The 26590-nt window shown below is 39.6% G+C and overlaps 1 protein-coding gene across 6 annotated transcripts in view; it reads left to right on the top strand.

The window, feature by feature from the left end:
• The first annotated feature begins 13828 nt into the window (after nucleotides 1-13828).
• LOC134822316 (nucleolar protein dao-5-like) overlaps nucleotides 13829-26590 on the top strand; it is a 43760-nt gene continuing 30998 nt past the window's right edge. For 4 of the 6 annotated variants that reach the window (XM_063833300.1, XM_063833304.1, XM_063833303.1 and 1 more), the window contains exon 1: nucleotides 23511-24076. In XM_063833300.1, coding sequence (XP_063689370.1) covers nucleotides 24013-24076 — 64 coding nt within the window. In that variant the 5' untranslated portion in view covers nucleotides 23511-24012. Of the gene's footprint in view, nucleotides 14166-23510; nucleotides 24077-26590 lie in introns of those variants that run through there. The other 2 variants (XM_063833299.1, XM_063833301.1) reach the window with 1 other exon arrangement.

The following is a 26590-nucleotide window of genomic DNA, read 5'->3' as shown; positions in this document are numbered from 1 at the left end:
TCTTGCTATCGTTGAAGGTAGACTTCTGGGAGGAGGTTTGCAGGACCAAGACCAGGCTGCAGATCAGGAGAAGGCAGTTTCTACAAATTTTGGACATCGTTAGTTGCGGGGGCTTCAACAGGACTTTCAGTGGGGGCTTCAACAGGACTCTCAGTGGGACTTGATCTCGGCAACTGCCTCTACTGTAGCTGGTCTCTACTTTTATACCCCTTCCCATGCGTTTACGTTCTTTGAGCTCCTTTGTGGCACAATTATCTGGAGTCCAAGCTGTCTTATAGTTACGAAATGATCACTTTAACCTCGACATCAAAGATATATAATTCACCTAAGGTGGCCTATAAGCTTAGTCAGATGAGAGACAACTATTTTGCAAAAAGAAACTTTAATTTGTAGCGATTAGCCAATATAGGCAAATGATAATTGATAATGATTGTCGAGGTTCTTATTTGATTAACTGATTAAGATGATAATACTACTTTATCGGGTCATAGATCAGACAAGGCTGGTCGGTCGGAGGTCGATCGGAGGTCGGTCAGACGCCGGTCGGCGCCTGACCGAAAATGACCCGTTCAAACCATTGGTCATCGAAAGTAAAACGAAAAATTAGCCTTAAACTGTTGTGATGAAACATTGGTTGTAAAAAGGGGACACGCTGAAATAGAAAATTTGAAAATTTCGTTTTCTGAGAAAAGTCTCCACATTAGTGGAGTCTTTATCTGCGATCATTAGAAATAGAAAATTTGAAAATTTCGTTTTCTGAAGAAAGCCTCATCTGAGTTCTTAATTTAATTTCTAAAGAAAGAAACTTATTTATTATTATCCCGTACTTTCACCAATCAACTCTTCGTTGAAATGCTGGTAGAATTCCGACTATTTTTTAATCCGCTGGGGAGAAGGGATTGTTTTCGTGTTCTTAAACTACCACCAATCAATTTGTCGTAAAATTTTAGGTCAGAATGATCGCAGATAAAGTCTCCACTAATGTGGCTGTACTTAAGCACTTTTCTCAGAAAACGAAATTTTCAAATTTTCTATTTCAGCGTGTCCCCTTTTTACAACCAATGTTTCATCACAACAGTTTAAGGCTTATTTTTCGTTTTACTTTCGATGACCAATGGTTTGAACGGGTCATTAAGCAGTAAGGAAATTTCTGAAATTCGGTAAAATCATGTTCAAACTTAATCTGTATTAAGACTGTACGACTTTCATGTTAGCACATACATGTATTTTAATGCAAATTTAAACTGTATTGCTTGACATTCAATTCGTCATTGGTGTGGTGATAATTTGTCCCAAGATGCCAGAATTTATTTATTTATTTTACTTGATATTACTTTTTAGAAACAAAATAAAGCAGTGAAGGCACAGTCATTGAAATAAGCTAAAAGATAATGCGACGGATTCTATTACGACGACCGAAATTTTGGCGGTCCGAAAATATGGCGAAATTTTCGGAAAACCGCCACATTTCGTACGTTATAAATATGTCTTGTAAGGTGATGATTTTTAGTCAAACACTCGATTAAGATATGTTATATCTGCAGTACTATCAGGCAAGTTCATCCAGAATACCCTACTACTCGGGGCCATAAGCCTGCACAGTTTACGTATAATGTCTTGTTTTTTGGGAGTAGCTATCCCCCGGGGCTCTCCCTGGGTGAAAGCTATTTTGCAACCTATGGAAATGAGTCTCTCGTCTTTTTGACTGAGAAATGGAGTGAAATGAAAGGAAACCTCGTCATGATTTGTTTTCCATTCTATTTCTACAGACCCACGCTGGAAACTTACAACTTAAACATCTTGTAGTTTTAAGAGAGGTCTCTCAGTTTTACAACGGTTGCTTGTTCCGTAGGACCTTGGGGCCAGTTGGTAGATCACCGACCGGCTATAAGCCGGCTTATAGCCGGTTAGTAGCCGCTTACATTTGTTGTTGAGCGACGGCTATTAGCCGGTTATAAGCCTGCTATTAGCCGTTTTGGTATTAAAAGTGGTTATAAGCCGGTTATAAGATATTAACTCAACTACATCGTACTGAACGATAGTCAGGAGCCTGCTATAAGAAATTCAGTGAAAACGGCTATTAGCCGGTAATAAGCCGGCTATTAGCCGTTTAGGTATCGAAAGTGGTTATAAGCCGGCTATAAGCCGGTTATAAGATATTAACTCAACTTCATCGTACTGAACCGGCTATAAGAAATTCAGCGAAAACGGCTATTAGCCGGTTATAAGCCGGCTATAAGATATTAACTTAACTTCATCGTACTGAACGATAGTCAGGAGCCGGCTATAAGAAATTCAGTGAAAACAGCTATTAGCCGGTTATAAGCCGGTTATAAGCCGTTTTTTTTATTTTTTATTTGAAAATTCAATTAATCATTATATATATAAATCAAGCGTTACATTTCAGCCATGCAAAATTACAATGACATATTTTGATATACTAAATGAAAAATGGTACTGCAATATAAGTTGCTTAATGCTTGGCCGGATGACAACTAACGAGAAAAATAAACTTGATCATATAATAATTAACAGAACAGACACGACCACCTTTCCCTGAAGTGTACTGTGGAAGCAAAAGCTCACTCCTTTAAGAGAAGCTTCTCTTTCAGAACACACAGTGTCTGGAATGACCTACCAACTGACCTTAAAGAGATAAGTGATGCCGGAACTTTTAAGGCAAACCTGGCAAAACACTTTTGGGACAAATTGACAGACCCTGACTAAGTTAATGAGTGCAAATGATATTTATATGTGGGCCCCCGCCACTGATAGATCGGTCACGATACTGAATATAACAACTATAATATAAAAATAAATCTATTAAATAATATTAAATAACATTTACGTTCTGTCACCATGATTTGACCCTGGTGCAGTCCTCAGTTAATATACTTAACTGGATTACGCGAACTTTATATCCGACTGTAATCTTGCTTCTAAGCGCTGTGTGATGAAACGCACGCAATTTTTGGCGCATTATGAGTCAGGTCATGGATACATTATGTATTTATTTTGATAATTCTAAATTTGCGTGTTTTAGATACATTTTGTGTGTTTAGATGGAGGTGGTGTTAGTGAGTCTGGGAGTAGAACTATTACTTGTAATACGTATACCCCCAGAACTTGTACCACTTAACCATGCTTTTAGTATTTATACAATATGGACTACAACTTTTACCCTACAATTGCCTCATGATAATAATGTCGTATATTTTTAATTCTCTTTGCTGTATTGTATAATGTACTATTTGTAAAAGTTTCAAATCAAATCAAATCAATTCTGCTGAACCAACACATAGCAAGAGCCACATTAACGTTGGGGCCGTCAAAGGTCGTCAAAGGCCGTCAAAGGCCGTTTAGGTATCAAAAGTGGTTATAAGCCGGCTATGAGATATTAACTCAATGTCATGGTACTGAACGATATTCAGGAGACAAATTCAATAAATCTTTTAATCGAACAGAAAATTATTACGGAATACGGATAGTGATCACTGATTAAAAGTCTGTGCAGTTCATGCTTATCGCAGTACCCACCTGTTCAACTGCCTGAACAAAGTCCTTATAATCATGAAGTTGACCTGATTGTTTAATGGACAACTCCACTTTATGGTGCCTGGTGGAATGAGTTTGCACTCATAAAGGTTGCTCTGGCTCTAGATACTTGACCGTTATCTTGTCCAGGTCAACATCTGGGCTGTTGATAATTGAACATAGGGCAGTAAATAATTAATAAAGTCCAACACTTGTTTTGAACAGAACAATCGTCTGCCCAAAAAATGATCTCCCTGCTACCACCAATCTTGCCTGCAGCATAATGTTTTATTGCCTTTATCCAAGTCGAGGACACATTCTCATCTTTCCTTCCTGCGATTGACTCATTCCAGAGAATCGCTAAAGGAGCTCCGTCTGACCCCAGCCTCGCGAAGGTCTCGTAACGAGACTTTCGTTAAATGTGACAAGGCGTCTTGTAAAAATCGCCTCCTTGTACTCCGGCATGTGTGGTAGTAAAAGAACTTTCTCCATATCAACAGAGAAGGAGCAGTGAGGCAAATCGCTTCTATCTCTTTGGTAATGTTCCCTTGCCTGTCGATAATCCCGCCAGTCTCAACTTATAAGAGAATACAAAATTTTAAAGCAAATTATGACGTATATTTTGAAACGTTCTGCATTGGCAAATCGGCAATTTTGACGGCGAAGCTAGCGTTTCTGAAGTTTATGACCATCACCAATCAATCCGCCGTGAAAATTTAGATTTGTTAGTACCGATTATATAGTTTCAGTTGGCAGAATCAACATTTAATTAAACGTATAATGGCACTTAAGCACTTTTGTGAGAAAACGAGCCCGTTTTCACAAAAGTGCTTAAGTGACATAAATTGTTTTTTCCCAGGCCAAAAGACCCACGGTCACTAAATTGCCGTCACTAGTCCAGTTTTTGACGTAGAAAACAATGCCACCATTTTCAGTTCCCGAAATGCCACCATTTTTTCCATCGCCTAAAAAGGCAATAGATGGTTAGAAGTGGTAGGATTTGAGAATGGGTATAGTGGGTATAGGTTTTTCGTCGTGTCACATAGCAAAACATGCATTAACCTCCGCAAACACGTGCTCCTTTACAAATTATCTTTTGATGGTCGCGCGCGCATTTTACAATGCTTTTATGTCAAGGTGTACTCTATACCAAGAATCGAGCTAATAAATCGTGTACGGCGCGCATGTATATCTCTTTTCGCTATTATACATTTTGATTCGCATTGATATTTGTCGTTTAAGCTTTCGTTAACTTCATGCGATACAAACTTCTCATTTTGTTGTGGGTGCTTGGTCATGGTGCAACCCGATATTAGTAATCCGTTATGTTGTTGTATAAATTATGATGTTATGACTATCATGTTGAACATGATTGCCCATAGATTGATTCATTATATTTAGACGAAATGAACGATACATTTTATTATGATTCACATTGTATTAACTACCACAGATTTGATTGGGTGACATCTGTCCGACAGTCGAATTACCGGTTTCGGACAAGAGTCGCTGTCAGATAGGAGTCGTTTTTGGCGACATCTGTACAACTTTCGGATCACATTTGCAATTTCAGATCACGTTCGTATTTCACAAGCTCACGTGTAATCTTGTGACGTTGCTCCCACAGTCCTAATATAATGCTGATTTGATCCATTGAGATCTGATCCATCGATACGTGATTGACTATTTGAGGACAGGATCATGCTAGCCGTACACTAACAAGCTGTAACAAGCTGCCAATCACATCACAGCCTACATTACACACAGGAGAGCGGTATGGAGATCAGTTATTTATATAACATTTAAACTATTGTCCAATTTTTGACATCAAATGAAAATAAACTATGGTAGAGTTCAGCTCAGGTCATATCTCAGTTCAGATCATGTCTCTAATTGGAAAATGGAAATGTGTCTTATTGCAATTAGATCACAATTTCGGACAGATGTCTTTTTTTTTCTGGTAACATATTGAGTCGGACAAGAGTCGCTGTCGGACAGATGTCCTTTTAACTGCATCATGCATATCACCGCACAGGCTGCGCTACGGTGTCCGGTCGTTTAACTTTCGATTCAAATAATTGACAACGGCAATCCCTCCATTTTGTTCTCTGTAACGCCCCAAAGAAATTTGGTAATTTAACCAATATGAAACGATTGTTAATTGTAATTAATTACGGGCGATGGAAATCTAGCGTCCGCTAACCGGCGCAATTCTTGTTGAAATAAACGGCACCCGTTTTCCAAAATGTTACTTAAGCACTTTTCTCAGAAAAATGACCATTTTTTGCATTTTAGGGGGTTCCAAAAAGGGGGTTTCGGGGGGTCGGCGAATGTATCCAATGGTCCTCAGGGATAGTTCTTGACCCAAAAACAAAAGTTAGACTAAAAAACCCGAAATTTCCAAAATGTTACTTAAGCACTTTTGTCAGAAAACGGCAGTGCTCCAGGTCCAGCTCCAGGTCCAGCTCCAGGTCCAGCTCCACTATCCCGGCCAGCCGCCTTCTCACGAAGCGATGTAGTGCAGAGTTCGATAGACTTGTACAATAAGATACGACTGACAGTAATGGATCCCTGGGAACGCCACACCATAAAAGGAGCCTTGGCTAAGAATGGAGTATCGGAGAGGGTCTTCAGACGGCGTCGTTGGATCGGAGAGCTGGCAGTCCTCGACCACCCTCGACTATTGGAACTTGTCAAAAGAGAGCTCGGAGCCAACGGAAGGATCAGAATGGAGGCCCTAAATGACGCAGCCAGCAGAGTAATCAACACTACAAGGCATTTGAAAGAAGCAAGAGCAGCAGCCATTTCTTGCGGGAGACTGATGTAGAAGAGTTTTAAAATAATCTGTAACCATACTGTACTAATTTAATCGATAGAATTATTAATTTACCATACTATTACTATTAAATAATAATTATTCTATAAATAATTATTCTATTGAATATTGTAAATTATCATCTAATCCATTTCGTTTTGCTTGTAAATGTATTCGGATTTCATAATGTAGACGTATCTTTATAAAACGTGACTGTATCAGTCCGACCGACCCAGCGCAGTCAGTATGGCTATGGAATGACCGGAACACCAGCCTTGTCGCCAGACCAGCGCCCGGCTTACCACCCAACCGGCACCCGACCAACCTCTGAACGGCGCCCGACCGAAATTTTCGGTCCGACTCATTCTCTATACGTACCTTCTGTATCGAGAGCTCCCGCTTCCGAGCTCGTGTTGCAAAGGGGAGGCCTGCCTTCCGAGATCACCTTACCAGGGGGAGCCTCGAGTCCAAAATTGTGTCATAGGTAGGTCACCCGACCGACCTCCGACCGACCTCCGACCGACCTCCGACCGACCTCCGACCGGCGCCCAACCGACCTCCGACCGGCGCCCGAACGACCTCCGAAAAACTTGACTTAGAAAATTTTCGGTCCGACTCATTTTCGATACGTACCTTCTGTATCGAGAGCTCCCGCTTCCGAGCTCGTGTTGCAAAGGGGAGGCCTGCCTTCCGAGATCACATTACCAGGGGGAGCCTCGAGTCCAAAATTGTCTTATAGAATGGTCGCCCGACCTACCTCCGACCGACCTCCGACCGACCTCCGACCGGCGCCCGACCGACCTCCGACCGGCGCCCGGCCGACCTCCGACCGACCTTCGACTGACCTCCGACCGACCTTCGACCGACCTCCGACCGACCTCCGACCGACCTCCGACCGGCGCCCGACCGACCTCCGACCGACCTCCGACCGACCTCCGACCGGCGCCCGACCGACCTCCGACCGACCTCCGACCGACCTCCGACCGGCGCCCGACCGACCTCCGACCGACCTCCGATCGACCTCCGATCGACCTCCGACCAACCTCCGACCAACCTCCGACCAACCTCCGACCGACCTCCGACCGGCGTTCACCTACCGCCGACCGGCGCCTGACCGACCTCCGACCGACCTCCGACCGACCAGCCTTGTCTGATCTATGACCCTTTATCGGCCACATTGTGCCCCTGTATGTGTTCCCATAATGGATTTTAAATTGAAGAGTTTAGACTCCTTAAAATTTTGTTGATTCTTCAATTTAGATTGAATACCAATTTTAAATTATAATTAAAATAAGGTGATAATATGATGACATGACTTATTTTTTCAGGAGATCCCAGTATGATGGAACACATCTTGTTCTCTTTTGATCTGTCCAACGACAGTGTGAACTATGCACTCTCGATCTTCAAGAAGCGATTCATTTACGAAGAAATCGAGGCTGAAGTTTAGCTTTAATTTTTGTCTCTTCCTACTTAATTTTTACCCTATTGTCCATGTCAAGAGAATAATCTATTATCTCTACAATGTACAATATCACCATATTAGTAAACGTTATATTGTCACTACAATATCACTATATTATCACTACAATATCACTATATTATCACTACAATATCACTATATTGTCACTACATGCAATATCACTATATTGTCACTACAATATCACCATATTGTCACTACAATATTATCACTATATATTGTCACTACAATATCACTATTTTGGAGTAATTTTAGGGTCTACAAAAAATGTCTACCGGTATTTTGTCGAGCTGAACATCTTGCACCCTTTGAACATCCTCAATTTGCTTGAATCTTAAAAATGGCGAGCTGGAGGCCAGTTTTACAGGTTCTAATCGGACGTATCAGAGCTACGTCAGGTATTGAGCTATGTCCATTGTCCAATTGAGGGGTAAGACTGGATCTGGAGGAGTAATTTTATAGTCTACGAAAAAATGTCTACCGGTATTTTGTCGAGCTGAACATCTGCACTCTTTAAACATCATCGATTTGATTGAATCTCAAAAATGGCGAGCTGGAGGCCAGTCGGCAGTTTTACATATAACAGGTTCTAATCAGACGTATCATATCATTGTAAATGTAGGTTTATAACCTACCAAGGGCAAAATGGACTCGTCGACGGTATTCGACGCGAAACAAATATTTTAAGAGTATCACCCGTTAAACGTATCAGAGCTATACTTTAGATATTGTTGTATCACGCGACGCCGTGACCCACACAGTCGTTTCACTACGATACATGCAGGGCCGGGGAGCTGCGCACTTTTGCGCGGCGGCCGGTCATATACAACGTATGACAAAAATACTGAGTTGTGTCCAATTGTAGAATAAAACTGGATTTGCATTGTATCTGGAAGTGGAAGATCGAGTAATCTAAATTATTACGGAATAATTAAAATTTCTATTTGTATTTTGTTGCAACTGTCAAACCACTTGATTGGAGGTGTCAACCCATTGAGATCGTTACTGGGCCGCGCTCAGCCTTTCATTCCGCCTAATCTCTATTCGTTTATGAACATGATAGCCTGAAGTCCCCAGGTAATATATATATATATATATATATATTCGAAGCAAAGCAACGAACCGACGATGCGAAGCAAGAATGCTAGTTTGCGCGGCGCGTCGAAGTGGCGAAGTCCTCCAATCAAACCACAAAAGCTACGCTGAAAATTTAATCCTGCGGCAACCTGAACGCAGTATATAACAAGTAAATTTTTTACTAATCTGCAAACCCAGCAAATGCATTTCACTGCACTTATTTATTTTTGTTAACCATCTACTTTCGCGCCTCGCCGCATAGGCTCTGCATATAAATAAAGCAAAGCATTCAGCAAACCTTAGCAAATTTTACTGGCTCAGGACCATAGGACACAGGATCGAGGGGCTAAGTGCAAAGAAACTGCTGCTCACTGCTGCTCACTGCTGCTCACTGCTACTAACTGCTGCTCACTGCTGCTCACTGCTGCTCACTGTGTGAGCAGCAGTTAGCAGCAGTTTCTTTGCACTTAGCCCCTCCTAGCTGTGAGGACAGGAATTTTAAAAAGTTAAAATTGACATTGTCAATCAAAGATCAAAGATAGTACGGCGAATAAAAATTCTTGCATCCTGCGTAACAATAAACATGACAGGCTTCAGTTAAGAATTAAATCGGGGTTAATGTTGGGATCAGTTAAGTTGTAAGTGTGCAGTTACTGGGCCGCGCTCAGCCTGTCATTCCGCCAAATCTTTATTAATTATTTTATTATGTTAATGAACATAATAGCCTGGGGTCCTCAGGTAAGTGTGCAGTGTTCATGTTATAAAGATTTAGGTTTCAAATAGGAGCGTGCTAAATCAATTTACAGTCGATCTTTGAGATTGTTCTAAAAGGGCCCCCGACAGTTGAAACCAACTTCTATCGATGTATTTTCGGACACTGATTCCGAATCACCCCTCACCCAGAAATCCTAATTACTGGCCAGGGCCTAACTTCAAAAGTTAAAGAGATAGAAGTAACATGTTCGTTTTGTAAAAGTATCGTCCCCCCCACTCCCCAGGAAAATTTAAGACAACGTAGATTTTGAGGTATCTTCAAATCTCCAGAAAAGTGTCATTTTGGGCTGATCAAAAGTTGGCAAATTTAATTTTGCAGATTTGTGTACTCTATGACCCAATGGCCCCACTTCTTGTCAAATTAGCTTTTGAAATACGACCCACTCATGAAGTAAACAGTATAAGCTTTAGTTTAACGGCGAAATACAGCTAATTCAGAATTCTAGTTCAATTCTTTAAAGTCGTAGGTTTGGAGGAATATACAGGTACGTTTAATTCTTTAAAGTCTTAAGTTTGAACCAAAATACCCTACATTATTATTATTAAATCTAAAATAGCTAATAAAATACCCTACAGTTAGTACATAGTAGCAGTTAGCAGCAGTTAGCAGCAGTTAGCAGCAGTTAGCAGCAGTCAGCAGCTGTTAGCAGCAGTTTCTTTGCACTTTGGTCCTTCTGTGTATTCCGCATTTGAAAATTTAAGACAACATAGATTTTGAAGTATCTTCAAATTTCCAGAAAAGTGTCATTTTGGGCCAATCAAAAGTTTGCAACTCATGCTTAATGTCGCGTGCGAACTCAAGCCGTCTGTTTAAATTAAACCACCTTTTGCTGGGCATGACATAGGGTTAAAATGCTCCCCTGACAAGAAAATTGCAAAAAACTGTCTCGATCACGTGATATGACCGTATAACTGTATAAGGAAGTTAGTCTAATTTCTCGTTAGTGTTAGGATTTCTGCATATGCTTTTGTTAAGGATTGGGTTAGGGTTAGGGTTGGGATCAGATTAGAGGGTTAGGGTTTCGAATAGTCGTTCAGGACCAGCTAAAGAATGGGTTGAAAAAGTCACGTGACAGTCGAGTGCAGTGGCGTAACGTTGCCTGTTGGCGCCCCCCCTGCCGAAAAGGCGCCCCCCTGTTGGCGCCCCCTCCCCTTTCGGTGCCCCTCCCTAAAATTGAACAAATTAGGTGATTTTAGAGGATACGCCGGTAAAATCTCTAAAAAAGTGTGTATCTAGAGCAAAACGCACAGTTTTGCTAGTACTTTAGTTAAGTTTTCGAAATTGTCCCACATTCAAACGACAATTTGGCGCCCCCCTAAGACGGCGCCCCCCTGCACAGCGGGGTCAGCAGGGCCCTTCGTTACGCCACTGGTCGAGTGTAGAGTGATTATTCATCATCCTTGCAAATAATCATTCAGGGCCACCTAAAAAACTAGGTGGCTCAGAGGGAATCGCGTGCAAAGTTTAAAAGATGAATAAATAAAACATTATTGTTTATATAATTAATTTTTCAACAGGGGGGCGCTTTTACAGCAGGGGTGCCAACAAGCAATGTTACGCCACTGTAAGGTAGTACGAAGAATCTAGTAATATCATTCAATGAAACTAATAAATCAATGAAACTAATAAATCAATGTTTTAGCTCATTTTACAAAGTCAAATATTTAAAACAATTAAAATTGTATAGTGCTCAATTTGTAAATGACTAGTTGATCTTTGCTATTGGAAGTTTGTCAAGGACTGGCAGCTAGCGGGGCAAGGAATGCACGGGCTTAGGGGCTTTTGTGCACACCAGAACACTAGCTCGGTAGATTTTTGGAAACTAGAAGGACTGAAAACTAAAATTGTTTTTGATGGAGGCTGAGGCATGTTTTTGAGAGGGACGGTATAATAGCTTGTGGTAACAACTGGCCTTTACTTTAATAGGATGAAGTTTTAGTTTTAGGACAGGAAGAAGGCATTAAGAAGATTTGCTCTTTGTTTACAAGGCAGAATATAAGCAATGTTGGTTATAATATGTATCAATATCTAGATCTTCGTTTATCAATTTTCACTAAATGGGTTTAAAATTTTAATAGGGAGGGAAATTCATCAACTTTATTGAGTACCTATCAAAAATAAATCTTATATCAATGTAATATATTAAGTATATTATATATATATATTAAGCATTGAGTAGGCATGATCATTCAAACAAAGAATTGTAAGACTGAAGATGTTGCACTCAAATCGTGTGTTTATGAAGCTGGAGTTGCAGTGTACGTAAGGCCGTATAGCAGATCAAGGCAATGAATGTGTTTGATCTCGTAAACATTGTGCAATTGACTGCATTTATTTATGTTGGTTGCTCAGTTTTCCTAGTTCCGAGAAGAAGACTAGGCTATGTCTGTAAGTTAATTAACTTTTGGTCACAGTATTTTTACAAAGATATAACCTTGACCAGTGGACTCTGTTAGGATTGTGTCCCAAAGGACACAGTCTTGTGGAATTGTGGATGGCACCACTCTGTAGAATGAGTGTCATACTGTCCAGTTCATCGACATTGAAATTCGTGGGACTAAAGATGCCCCAGTATTCTCTCGGGCTGTTTAATACATCTATTTCTTGCTTTACTTGTTTGATTCTAAATGTGGTAGAGTGTGTCCAGTCTGACTCAAGGCTTACTGGTTCCAATACAATTAATTCGGTAGACACTGTCCACTGGACACTCGAATAGCACAATTATTAACACACATTGGTCGACAGTATACAAGAAGCTTGACCTACTGAGGAGTGAGGGTAGACATTTGGGTAGAAAACAACTTTGAGTAATGGTTAGGTTTAGGGTTATTACAGGGGTCCCTTATTCTACCCTTAACCCTAATCCTAACCATTACTATAATCTTAATCCATTATCTACTCTTAGTGGTTGGGCTTTTCCATGCGCTTCCTAGGGAAAATGCCTCTCAACCATCATCCCTCATCTCTTATCCCTCATCCCTCAACCCTTAACCTCTTTAACTCCCTCATCCCTCAACCCTTCAACCTCTTAAACTCAATCCTCACCATTTTAACATTCACCCTTCATCCCTAATCCTTAATTCTTTATTGCTAAAATCCTCAACCCTTATCATTCATTTCCCATCTCTCGCTCCCTAATCCCACACCCCTTCATTCCTCACCCCTCAGCCCTTACCTTTTTCTCAAATTACATCAAATTATTATATTAAAGGTTCAAAGGACTATGGTGTACCTACAGTTCGCACACAAAACCAATTTTGAGATGCACATAATAAATGTTACACTTAAAAGATATTGTCCATTGTGTTAAAATGACGAAAATGAACCTGATGTTCTACTTCATCAGACCAGGTCATGAAGCAGGCCCACACCAGTCACCACACCGTGGAAATCTCATTACTCACAAATTAGGCTCTCTCTCTCTCCCTCTCTCTCCCTGAGACGGGATCAAACAATGGCCACTTCGTGAAACCTGACCCTCCTAGCAATACCCTTGTTAAATCTCGCTTTCTCTCTCTCACTGTTACTGGTCCGGGTCTACTGTTTTTATAGTGGTACTGTGTTGTCAGTGAGTGGCGTGATGTGGACTTGTTTATTGTCTTGATATCTAGTGGAATGTGGATGCTATTGTTTTCTGATAGTGGCCAGTTATAGACAGTAGTTTTTACTAGATCTGATATGGCTTTCAATTTACCAGTGTAATTTTAAATAAGTACATACATTATATGCAAGCCTCTTGATTTATAATCACCGAGTCTAGTAATTGTTTAAGAGAGTTCTCTGGCAGTTACGAAACTCGAGAGACTGTGGGATACTGAAGGGAAAGGAAGCAGTTCTAACGAGCTCTTCTCAAACACAAGGATATAACTTGTGAACTCGGCTAGTATATATGAAGCATTTGTCATGGAGTTGTAGAGGGAGTTATGTGCCTCGCCGGGCTAAAGTAGTGGATGACCTTGCTGTACGGCAAGTTAAACAAGGATCTGAAACTACTAGGTTCCGTACAGACTCAACTCTGCACCCGTGTCAATATGTTCATTATATGCAAGCCTCTTGATTTATAGAGTGATGTTTAGAATAATATGTTATTCAATACCATAATGATGTTTAGAATAATATGTTATTCAATACCATAATATAATATTATGCGAATCTGATTCAATTCTTCCTGGCCTGTTACCATGACAAAGACTTCATTGCATCTCAGTGTGAATTTATCAATCTTGAGTTTGTGATTTGACCAGTGAGATGAAAGTGGTAGAACATTGAGGTGATTTGATTAGAATATACATCTAATAGCCATATCAGTTGCTTAACTTGACATCGACTTTAACTGCTTCTATCTGCATTTGTTTGTAAACCATTATCTATAAAACATTGTACTAAGCGAGTATAAAATGTGAAGATGGTGGGGAGAAGGAAGAACAGTTATGGAGATGCAGTGAAGGAGAGAAATTCTATGGTTCCTGACGACCAAGACTCAGGTTCATCTTTATTCGTCATAACTAGATAACTAGGATAGCTGGGAGTAAATACAGCGGTCATTAAATATTCTCACAATTTTACCCATACCTACCGTCTCATATGATTTAAATTCATTACACTAGAATTTGAATATCATCCATCTGGTCTTCAGTTCAATCTCAGCAAACTTCAAGTACTGTGTAATGTACATTCAGACTACATGCTAAAACAACAGTGGTTCTGCTTAACAAACACATTCCTCAACACATCATGCTTGCCAACTCCACCATCATTACAACATTACTACATGTGTATTGATACAGTGCCAGAAAGTCTCTAATACTCAAGTTATACTCCGCCCTTAAGGCCTCGTCGTTTATCATTCATCAATAATCACCTCATTCCGATCGTAAGACTATTCCTAATGAATAATGACTAACATCACCCTGCCTGCCTGTAGGGTGTTCTATGTGCAACTTTGTATTGCTAATGAGTGGTCCGGAGTGGTCCGGAGTGTAATGTAGTTAGAGCTCCCTCAACAGTCCCCTACATGGAGCCATGCTTTTACATACACTGTATATATAATATGTCATTTAACTGGAGCTCTTACACGTATACAAGATTGCAAACTGAATACCTTAATGCGGTCATACGCTCCCTCAACAGTGAGTCGCCTCACTCCATGTAGTAGCTGCTCTGGAGCAGTAATTAGGCAATGATCTATACTGTACACTCCGGAGAGAAGAAGACACTGGACTCTCTCTCTGTGTGTGTAGACACATTGCATATTATTACTATTACGTGTTGTTTGTTTGTTCTCTCTGATTAGTGTGGGTTTAGTATATGTTTGCTGATCCAGGCCCAGCGGGTCTAAGGGAGGGTTGGGGACTTGGGTAATAGTCATACTGGTATGTCATTATGTGACATACCGGCTTCATTTTTCAAAAAGAGGCGGGAGATATCGTTAAGTACGTGGGCCGAAGGCTCTATTCTTATGAAAACTTTTGTCAACATTTTTCTTTTCATGCTGAAACTATAATTAGCTAATGATCTATAATAACATAAACCCGCCACGCAAAGGGTTTATATAACAGATCATCCCGCGCTAGCGGGATGATCTGATAAACACATACGAGTGCACGCAGCGCACGAGTTTTGTGTTAATATGTAATCCCGAAGCGCCAGCTGAGGGATTACATTTATTTAGCCCTGAGCGTGAAGTGTTTATGGATTATAATTATCTCCGGCGATTTCGACAAGGGATTTATACTTTTAGACAGAATACATAGTCTTCATCTTCAAGTCAAATCCAACAGAAACAAGAAAGCACTCTAAAATGTAGTTGAGTCGTTGAACAGGAATTTGGTCAAAGTCATTGAAGTCACGAGCAAATCTGGATGACTGAAGCCAAGAATTAAATTTGTTTAGAGCCCAGTTGTTGACTCTAACTGTACTGTCCGGAACACGATTGGAAAGCAGTTCATCAATCTGTATGTCAAACCGATCTGTCATAGTGGAGCAATAGCTTGAACGTTAGCAGGAACAAGAGCTGGAAGGAGAGCAAGCAAAACAATACTATTTTTAGGGCACGGACAAGGGTAGCTGGCTAGTCGCCAACTTCTCACGCCACGCGTTGGAGAAATTCCAAGAATTAGCTGCTTTGGCAACGTTCCCAGGAATTAGCGTGTAAAAGAAGTGGACGGTTACGATGTTTCATATCACGTGGTGCGCTTTCGTGTCACGTGGTATAGACCCGGCGTATGCTATTGGTGGCACGTGGTACGCACGTGACGCGCCCACGTGATCGCGCGTCTAACTGTTCTACTATTATCGAGTTCTAATCAGCAGTATCATTGATTATTGTAAGTCGGAGAATTGAATGATAAACATCAGTTACGACTAAAAAGCGGGCCGGGTTTATACAAATTTCCGGGGCGGGATGATATCACCTTGAGATGTTTATCTAACAGCGGGCCGGGCTGAGTGATAATATGATCCCGCGTCGAAATCCCGGAGATATTTATAGATACACTGGACCTTGTGTAGTTACGGTATACGATCATTACGTGTTCTTGTTTGTTCTCTCTGAGTGTGCGTTTAGTGTGCGTGTTTAGTATGTCTGATGCTCTGCTACTGGAGGTTTGAAGATGCTGTAACGATAGAGATTTGGTGGTGGAGATTGTTTCTTTACTTAGATTAGTGTCGGTGTAATCTTCAATGGCTCTAAACAGCCAAATTTAGCCCTACACTTTAGCTTATTAGTCTCATTTATTTTATCGTTCTTCTTTCTTAAACCTTGTTTCACTAAAGGTCATACTACCTTCTATAGTTCTATCTGTAATTTGTAACAGATACACTTAGCTATACAACAAAGCGGCATTATTTTTGAAAAAAGGTGGTACTTGTCGTGGGACTTAAAAACTAGTACCGAAATAGAGCATTACAGGAACCATTTAGTAACATTTAGTCCTTTAGTCAATAGTCAGATCATTTAAGAAAATCCTCCACTACTAAAACTAAATACGCAATGCGACTCCGTACTTTTCCGTCTATCAATTCAAAGTGGCATTTTTGAGCCAATTTATAAATTACCATTTAGTTATTAACTAAAATCAGACATATACCATGGCAACCACCTTCTGTTACCATGTCAACCACCTTACGTCACCATGTCAACCACCTTCTGTTACCATGACAACCACCTTTTGTTACCATGACAACCACCTTCTGTTACCATGACAACCACCTTACGTCACCATGGCAACCACCTTCTGTTACCATGTCAACCACCTTTTGTTACCATGGCAACCACATTCTGTTACCATGACAACCACCTTTTGTTACCATGACAACCACCTTCTGTTACCATGGCAACCACAACCTCCCTTACAAACTACACCCCTGAGATATTTATAGTTCCTTATTCTCTTGTGTGTAACAAATGCCATCATGGCGAATGGTCATTAGTAGTTACATATAGTCACCATAATATGCTCATTATTCATATAAAACATGGAGCTGCGGCTTACTTTTAGAACTTTTAAATAATGGCCTTGGTTTGTACTTGGTTATACGTTGAATTATATTATGTACCTATTTAAATGTAAAAATTTAAATATTTGTGATGTTGCATCGTGTATATTTTTCATCGTTGATTGCTATTGTATATTATTAGCATATTATTGTGTTGCCAGCTGTTGGTTTTGGGTCATCATTATCACGCAATTGATATTTAAAGATATAACTCTGTAATGGTCGCCTTATTTAGACTTGGAGCTCCATAATCCTGCACAGTGATATGATCGGTTATGATGTAAATCATAAGTAGTTATTACTTGATTAAAATAAAAACTCCTTTCCTTAATTCATTAGAGCAGTTAGTATGTCTGTAAATGAGCTGGAGATATTGGTGCACATAGTCCAATAATTGTCATCGACAAGGTTGTGACTGACAAGCTTGCAGACTGCAGAGTCAATATTTTGGAAGTAGTTTAAAAGCTGAATGATTGCAATTTTGTGCACCTGCGAGGTCTGCAGCTGATGGTTATATAGTCATCTTACTATATATAAAGCGAGACGATATATATATATATATATCTGTGCCATTTTACTGACACCACGGCATCAACTTTAACGCGACTTTCCGCAAAAACCGTAAAAGATATACAACTGAAACTTTTTTAGCTGGGTCAAATGCTTAAATGGCCTCCAAATCAGTATGAAAAAATAAAAAATTGGCCAAGGAATAATGATTTTAATGCCAAAAATTTGGACCCCCAAGTGGTGTCAAAAACGCCAATTAAATAAGTAATAATTATTTTAGTCTCTTGAGTCTTGACACCATTTTAGGGTTATATCATACGGGTTCCTGCTAGTAGTTATAGTTGCCACAGTGATGGTTCTCATTAAAATAATTATTGCAAAATCTCATCTACCTAACAGCATGTTTGCTAATGATATGCAAAATGTAGCTTGGTAATATTTAGTTGTCTTAAGAATATCCTGAAGGGCTTGAGACGGGAGAATGATCTAGAATGCTCTTTAACAGATAACCTGAAGAGCTTAAGACTGGAGAATGATCTAGAATGCTCTTTAACGGATAACCACTTACTTTGCTTCTAGTCCCATATTGGCTGTTACTGGAATCCCTAAGTTATTATGTTGATTTTAGTCGGCCCTAAGCACAGCCTGCGGCTCCAACCCAATGATAATTCTAGCAGCCTAACATAATTTGTGCTACGGTTCTGTATAATGTATTATCTTTTAATGTTATTTTCTATCATTATTAGGTTTAATTTTTATATCAGTTTTGTCGCTGCGAATACCTCGTATAAGATATACACCGTGGGGACTTGATCAACTGACATACTGTAATTATTATAAGATATTCAGAATAAACAAGAGGTCTTGTGACCTTATTATATGGATAACACTTGTTTTCCCGTAATGTGGAAGTTTAAATAGATTACCAGCTCCAAAATGGACAATATCCGTCGCATCCACCTCTTCTACCGTTCCTGAAGGAAAACTGAAAAAAATAGCTCTTGTTATTCTGAGGAATTTGCGCACTTTAATAAGATTGGAATATTCTCACGATTCTTACGACCCTGTGCAGCCTTGGTTTAATACTATTTGGTACGCCAGAGGGCTCTCCCGGTGGCATCCTCCCCAACTCTTCAAAACAATCCCGCTATTTCTTTCCTACAGCTAATAATAACCTTGTTTAGATATCCGGAATGATTCAATTATACCCACTGCCATTGTCTTTAACCTGGGGTAGATTCTTTCCAGAAGTGAGTCTAGAGTGTTAAGGTAAAAGTTGTTGGAACCCTGTTCTTGGGTTAATTAAATAACAAATAATACTCAATTATTATAAATACAAATTAGATGAATAAAGAGGTTATACAAATCTTGTGTCAAAAGTAACCTTGTTACTCTACAATGTACTCTCTTAAATAGTGAATGATTGATATGGTGTGACTCAGTAACTCACACTACTCTGCTCTGACTAATAGTTAAAACACATTTCAATACTAAACTAAACAATGTCTTTTTTACTATTAGATTAAACTACTATTAAATTAAAACTACTACTCCTGATGATGATGTTCTTCTTACTATATGAGGGACTTCTGAATGATGAGGACTTCAAGTAAAACTGGAACTGATAACTATAAAAACAAAACCCTGGGGGAAAACTACCGTGAGTAAAGTGAAAGGTAATCCACGTGAAACTATAAATGAAAGTGAAAGAGGAAGCGGGAACTCCTAGACTAAACTACTAAACTATAACTATAAACTACTTACCACTCTTTCCACGTCACAGAACACAGATAGTATCTGTCGACTGGAATCTGTGGGATCACTAAAACAACGTCACTCCTCTCCCTTCTGCTACGCTAGAGTCTGGAGTCGACAACGTCACTCCTCTCCCTTCTGCTACGCTAGAGTCTGGAGTCAACTAAACACTGGACACTCCTCTCTCTTCTGTTACTTCAACTAGAGTCTGGAGTCGAGCCTTGTCTGCCTTCTGGAGTCCCTTTACCCCAACACTGTATATACAATCACTGGAACTAAACTTTTGCTAAAGTGAGATACCTACAGGGTTAGTAATATGAAGTACAAAAACAAGCTACAAATAGAATTAAGATTCTAACAAAAGTTGTCAAACGTCTATTTATAATTGACGGGAAAACACGTACTGGAACGTATGATGTAAATTTAAATACTCTATAATTCTATCATTTTATAATTCTATTATTTACAGTCACTGGTCTGTAATCATGATAAGTTTGAAGATCATATCAGTTCTATTTGATTATCATTTGTATCTTTCGCTCTTTAATAGTCAGTTATTAGTCACTTTACGTATCACAACAGGACTTTTGTAGCGCATACCGGACTTGTGTAGCGCATACCGGACGTTAGTAACGCGTACAGGAAGTTAGTACCGCGAACGGAAATCGAATGGTCATTTTTTATGGATCTAATCCTATTCCTGCTTGATTAATTGATACATTTATTTCATCTTCTCATTTCGGTTTCGTTTCCTATAATTATAAAGGTCACCATAAGGTATTACCACTGACTCTCCCATATTATGACGACTCTGCACGTGACTCATCATTAGTGGTCACTGGTCACGTGTAGTGATGACGCGGTAATGATATCATAGAATCTTATTAGTCCATGATCTCTCTCTCTCCTTCTGTAGTAAAATCTACATCCTACTGCCTCCAAATTGGGTGTGCTCATCCTGGCCCCTGCATTCCATACCTGCATAGTGTGTTACTTTTCCTGTTGCTACATGGTGGTGTCACTATTGTGAAATCTGTTCTTATTCGGACATTTTTGGATATTGTATTAGTTTGAAAGTCTGATAGCATATGTTCTGTTAGATTTTACCAAACTAATGCCTTTCATTGCTTTATTAGTTTATTAGTTTAGTGAGATTCTGAATTCTGTATTCCGTACCTGTAATTTTACTGTGTTTGCAATGTTTTACTTTTCATAGCTTCTGCAGCATTATAACGGTGTTCTCTGCTTAATTATTGGGCAATCTGTTCGGTTTTTAAATTTCACTAAATGTGTTCTCTTCTTTTTGCTTCTGAAGATATGCATGAGATTTTGAAATTGTTCCATGTTGGTACACCGATTTAAATATATTAATGGAATGGCTGATTCTTTCGATACGCTGAAAATTCATGTGACATAACGACACTGTAATCCTAATTAACCCTTCCGCAGATTTTATCATCCTCAAAGTATGATTTGGCAGGATATAAAGGTATTGTCTTACCTGCACGTAATGGAATTTGTTGTACCCTTTATTAATCCCCGAATTCTAACATTCCTTTGTCACCTTCCGTTATACTGGATCGTTCCTCTGATCTCCGTATTGGATCCACAGTTGTACACCAGTTAATGTTCTATGTGCTCAGTGCTGGGTTGCTGTATAGTTTGCTGTTTTGTGTCACCAATTTGTTTGTATCACCGATTCTCCCGGAAATTGCCGAAATATTTCGAAAATGAGTTAAGCGCCGTTATCGAATTTGTCGTCTATAATAATTCTGGGTCCACTAACGTATCTCCACTAACATACTATTGACATTCTGTCCGTTAAATAACCTCGCTTTAATATTAATTATTCTCCATTCCCTCTGTTTATAGCTCCACCAGTACAGTCACCTGTGAACCAATTTTAAACCTATTATAAACCAGTTGAAGACGATTTACACATGTATTTTGAAAGCTCCTGCTTAATAAACATTTCGTATCACTTATAATAAGTTTTAAATGACCCCCTTCTAACATATCATGAACCTACTATAAACCTCCCTCTGTCACCTCTTTACCTCCACCATTTAGCTTACCACGTAGTCTCCACAATGATATTGCTTTACAAATCCTAACTATTTCCCGAGTCGCTTCCACTGGTAGTTACTGGTAGTTACTGGTACTGTACTACTGGTAGTTACAGTACTAGTTACAAGATTGATGGTAAATGGAGGACTATTTAGCGTTGAACTTAGTAGTAGTTGCACAATGCACAACTGTCGCTGTAATGAAGTAAGGATAATTATATGTGCGACACACCTCCTGGTATGACCAGGCATTTACTTATATTGTATTACTATAAAAGTTGTAAAAGCTTTTACTAGCGTGGTCCACTATTATCCCAATATATATAAAAGTTACTTCCCCTAAAAGTTACCACTTAAAGTTGAGGTTTGTGAACAACAATTTAGAGGTTTAAGTTTGACTGTTGGTCGACTCTGCCTTTGTTTTGAATTTATAAAACTTCTCCTAGGCCCATATCGTGATAAAACTTGATCTTATAATAGTTATAACGTGGCCTCATCGTACAAAACAATATGAGCCTTTCATTAATAAACGAGACGAGGTCTTTTTAATTATCTAATCATAATGTTGCTAGGGTTTTGGACTAGTACAAGTTTAATCAACCAATCAGCTTGCAGCATGTACCAATAAAATCCCATAGTGAATGTCACGTGCCAAAACAATGTTGGGGGGGGGGGGGGGGGGGGGGAGGAGCATATCTTCTTCTACCCATATATCCAGTTAAGCGACCTGGCTCTCAAAATGTCTCGAGATAGTGTAGAGTAACAACAGTAAAATGTCGTCTGGTCTAGTGGTATCTAGTAGTACTGGTCTAGTAGTATAGCTAGATGCTAGATTAAGTAGTATTGCTCTATTATAGTAGTAGAATACTAGATTTGCTATAGTAGTTGTATATCAGTCCAGTAAAATCGACCAGTGGGTCCCCCTCTGTTGTGATCAAGAATGTATACTATTTGTTGCTTGCGATCCAAACTATTAACAGATCTCCATACATGATACGAGAAAGAGAGAGACTGTTATAGGCGTGATGATCTCTGGCAGGTTACATTGGTGTCTCCTGTATTACAGTTTGTACATCGGTTTCTGGGGCTTGTCTCAGTTCTTATCAGGCTACATTGTTGTCTCCTGTACAGTTTGTACATAGGTTTCTGGGGCTTGTTTCAGTTCTTATCAGGCTACATTGTTGTCTCCTGTATTACAGTTTGTACATTGGTTTCTGGGGCTTGTTTCAGTTCTTATCAGGCTACATTGGTGTCTCCTGTATTACAGTTTGTACATAGGTTTCTGGGGCTTGTTTCAGTTCTTATCAGGCTACATTGGTGTCTCCTGTATTACAGTTTGTACATTGGTTTCTGGGGCTTGTTTCAGTTCTTATCAGGCTACATTGTTGTCTCCTGTATTACAGTTTGTACATTGGTTTCTGGGGCTTGTTTCAGTTCTTATCAGGCTACATTGGTGTCTCCTGTATTACAGTTTGTACATTGGTTTCTGGGGCTTGTTTCAGTTCTTATCAGGCTACATTGGTGTCTCCTGTATTACAGTTTGTACATTGGTTTCTGGGGCTTGTTTCAGTTCTTATCAGGCTACATTGGTGTCTCCTGTATTACAGTTTGTACATTGGTTTCTGGGGCTTGTTTCAGTTCTTATCAGGCTACATTGGTGTCTCCTGTATTACAGTTTGTACATAGGTTTCTGGGGCTTGTTTCAGTTCTTATCAGGCTACATTGTTGTCTCCTGTATTACAGTTTGTACATTGGTTTCTGGGGCTTGTCTCAGTTTTTATCAGGCTACATTGGTGTCTCCTGCATTACAGTTTGTACATTGGTTTCTGGGGCTTGTCTAGGTCTTATCAGGCTACATTGGTGTCTCCTGTATTACTATACAGTTTGTACATTGGTTTCTGGGGCTTGTCTCAGTTTTTATCAGGCTACATTTTTGTCTCCTGTATTACAGTTTGTACACAGGTTTCTGGGGCTTGTCTAGGTCTTATCAGGCTACATTGGTGTCTCCTGTATTACAGTTTGTACATAGGTTTCTGGGGCTTGTCTCAGTTCTTATCATTGATTACGGGTGTTAATGGTATGAAGTAATGATGATTAGGGTGTGTTCTAAGCGTGATTCTTGTCCTGTAGTCTGCAAATTGGTCGTGGATCTCTTGGTAGGTACCTAGGCCTAGGATATAGGAGTGTGTTTCAGACTTTAGTTCTTATCAGTTAAATTAGTGATAATTAGTGTTAATTGGGCAAAGTGGGGTTGAAACTTGTAAACATTTTTCATACGGCTACTTGAAAATGTCCCTTTCATTCACTGTTGTCCTGTAGTATACATTTTGATACAGTTTTAGAGGCTTTCTTTGTACGTGGAGGTATTTGTGGAATGCGGCTTATTGACAATTACTCGATCTCTTAATTGGGTCAACAGTTTTTGTGTTTACGTTCAGACTTCAGTCCTCTCATTCTCTCCTTGTGTTTCTGATCTGTTGAACTGCTGATACGGGCCTTTTTAATGACGTTTTATCGATGGAGCAGATCCTCCTTCGGCCGGGAAAATACTACAAAGCCTGTCAAAGGTAAGACTTTGGTTACCTAAGTTTTATATGTTTAGCAATTCTACACTTCTAACTAGCTTCATCTCTGTGCCTGGATGTGACAATGTTTTAAGGGCCCAACACTCACCTCACTCAGTTGGTGGAATGTATTTGGGTTTTTTTACGATGTTGTAGCAAGGACATAACTTCTTGTAGGCTAGCAACAGATATAACACGATTCTTGATATCTCTGGCAAGCCTAGAATCTCTTCATACGATAGAAACATTTGAGGGCTACAAAAGCCGCTTCTTTCTTCACTCTCTTAGCTGTACAAAAGTAGCTCAATGGAGCTGGTAATTGTTGATACCAAAAGCCTCTACAGCTCTAAATAAATATCAGAGCTTTCCATCCTCTGGCAATCAGCCCATGTATAAACTCTATGTTCTAGCGTGCTTCTTTACGAACTACTTGGTCACTTAATTAGTTGCTCTCGTCACTCAAAAGTAATTAGGAGAACTACAAATTTAAGAATATTCCGCATAATATGGCTCATTAATAATCTGTTAAACTATTGCTGCAAGCTGCAGGGTGTGATAATATCGTTGGAAAATATTAGAATACTCTTCTCCGGACGAATAGAATTTCCAAAACTAATAATAATATTATTAATGATTTCCAATACTAATAATGGGACTAATAATCTCTCAATCAGTCACTTTGTTATTGTTATATTGTGACGTTTCGTGACGTTGGATACTTTTTAATTTGTTTAAAATTGTTGCTAATTAGTTTTGGGAATTCGATACCGTCCGTTAAAATAAATGAAATTATTGTACTGACATTTCCCGTTTAATCTTCCTCAAAATCGTTGAGATGGCAGATTATATTGAATTTTCAATAAAAGTAATCCACAAAGAAAGTATAGGTGACAGCAGCAGGCTACTTCACTCCATGTTCCGGCACCATATTAACCTAGTTATTGGACTTTCCTTTGTTCCTTGAAAAGTTCCTGTTGAAACTTGTCCCACTGTAAGGACTTGATCGGGAGCCAGGATTTCCGGACTGCTTAGTTGCCATTTAAAGATGTGTGTTTAGCAGTCATCAAGAAGTTGCAGAGTAGAACAAATCAGCAGTTGAACATCTTGTACGTGGCTTAGCTACAATTACTAGAACTTTATTCGATCCAGACTAATCAGTCATAGTTGACTTCCTAAATAAAAACTGACGTTTCGATCGATCGCTTGAAATCCTCGTCAAAACGTCGTGGAGTCGGGAGTTGTGCTCAGTTAACTCAACCAGACTTGATTATTCAATAAATTGTTGTAAACATTCCTTTCTCAATTCTCTCCAGTCTCCACAATTGAGCCGTTCTATTGTTGATCCTGTTTTATTGCGGAATGTAAGCTACACTCAGTGCCGTAGCTCTGTGTTTATTTTGTCACAATTCCATGTAATGTTTGTTTAGGGAACCCTGTCAGGTACAAACCACAGAAAATACAAACACTGGTTCCTACTATACACTACAGTATCACTTTCTGGGTGTACGCATTGTTAAATTAGATCAGCCTCTCAGTACCCACAACTACCTATGGAGAGAGAGTTGTAATTGATATCATGGACCAACCTCATTTGTGATCGCTACAGATGGTGTGTAGATAAACTCTAAAGTCTAGATTATAAACTGTAGTCTCTCCCGCACAGAACTACACACAACAACAATTACACTCATATTATTAGATCGCTTTGTTTTGATAGACTACCTCAGGGCCTTTTGTTATCTTGTGGTCTTTTAGTTGAGTGTTTGTTTATTTATAGAACCCGTCCCCAATCTCGTACTGGAAAATGACCCAACTCAATCCTGAGTGTGAAAATGCGTGGTATCTGCAAGGGTATCGTTAGTTGAGTGGGCCGTTTAACGTTCCGGTAGAGCTCCGACACTGTTATTCTCAGATTACTTACACTTAATCTAATTCAGGCTGAGAACTCTGGATTAGTCTATAATATATTTATAGTTCAGGGCCCTTTGTTACCCAGCTGACTGTGAGTCCCTAGTGTGGCCTTGTGCTATTCTTGGACCACACTATCATTATTGGGGTTGGAACATCACTGGATCTTATTAAATATTAACTGTGTCCACTGGTATCTAGCAGGTTGTGACTTGTGACTCTTCCTCGTCAATTACACTCCATCAAGATATTATCATGATTGTGTTAATTGAGTTTGGGAACCTGGCGGGACAGGTGGTTGTTGATTGAGTCCCCTGTAATCAAAATGCGCGTGATTACCTGATGGTGATTACCTGATGGCGTCCAGGCGGTGGTAATGTAGCACACATGGTCTATGAGAGTCCCTGACTGAGAACTAAACAAAGTGTATCTTATTGACTGATATGATACACGACACGTCTGATACCTTTCCAACACAGCTATTAGAGCAGGATAGTGAGAGGAAGCAGGATAGAGCGGTGTTTATTTTCATACTTAAGTTATGACGTCCCCATTGACGTCACCACATAGTTTCTGCCCGAATACGGATGTAATGAATTTAGGGCGGGG

Source organism: Bolinopsis microptera, chromosome 10 (genome assembly GCF_026151205.1).
Source record: "Bolinopsis microptera isolate Bmic1 chromosome 10, MBARI_Bmic_1.0, whole genome shotgun sequence".
NCBI lineage: Eukaryota > Metazoa > Ctenophora > Tentaculata > Lobata > Bolinopsidae > Bolinopsis > Bolinopsis microptera.
This window is presented reverse-complemented; position numbering and strand designations above follow the sequence as displayed.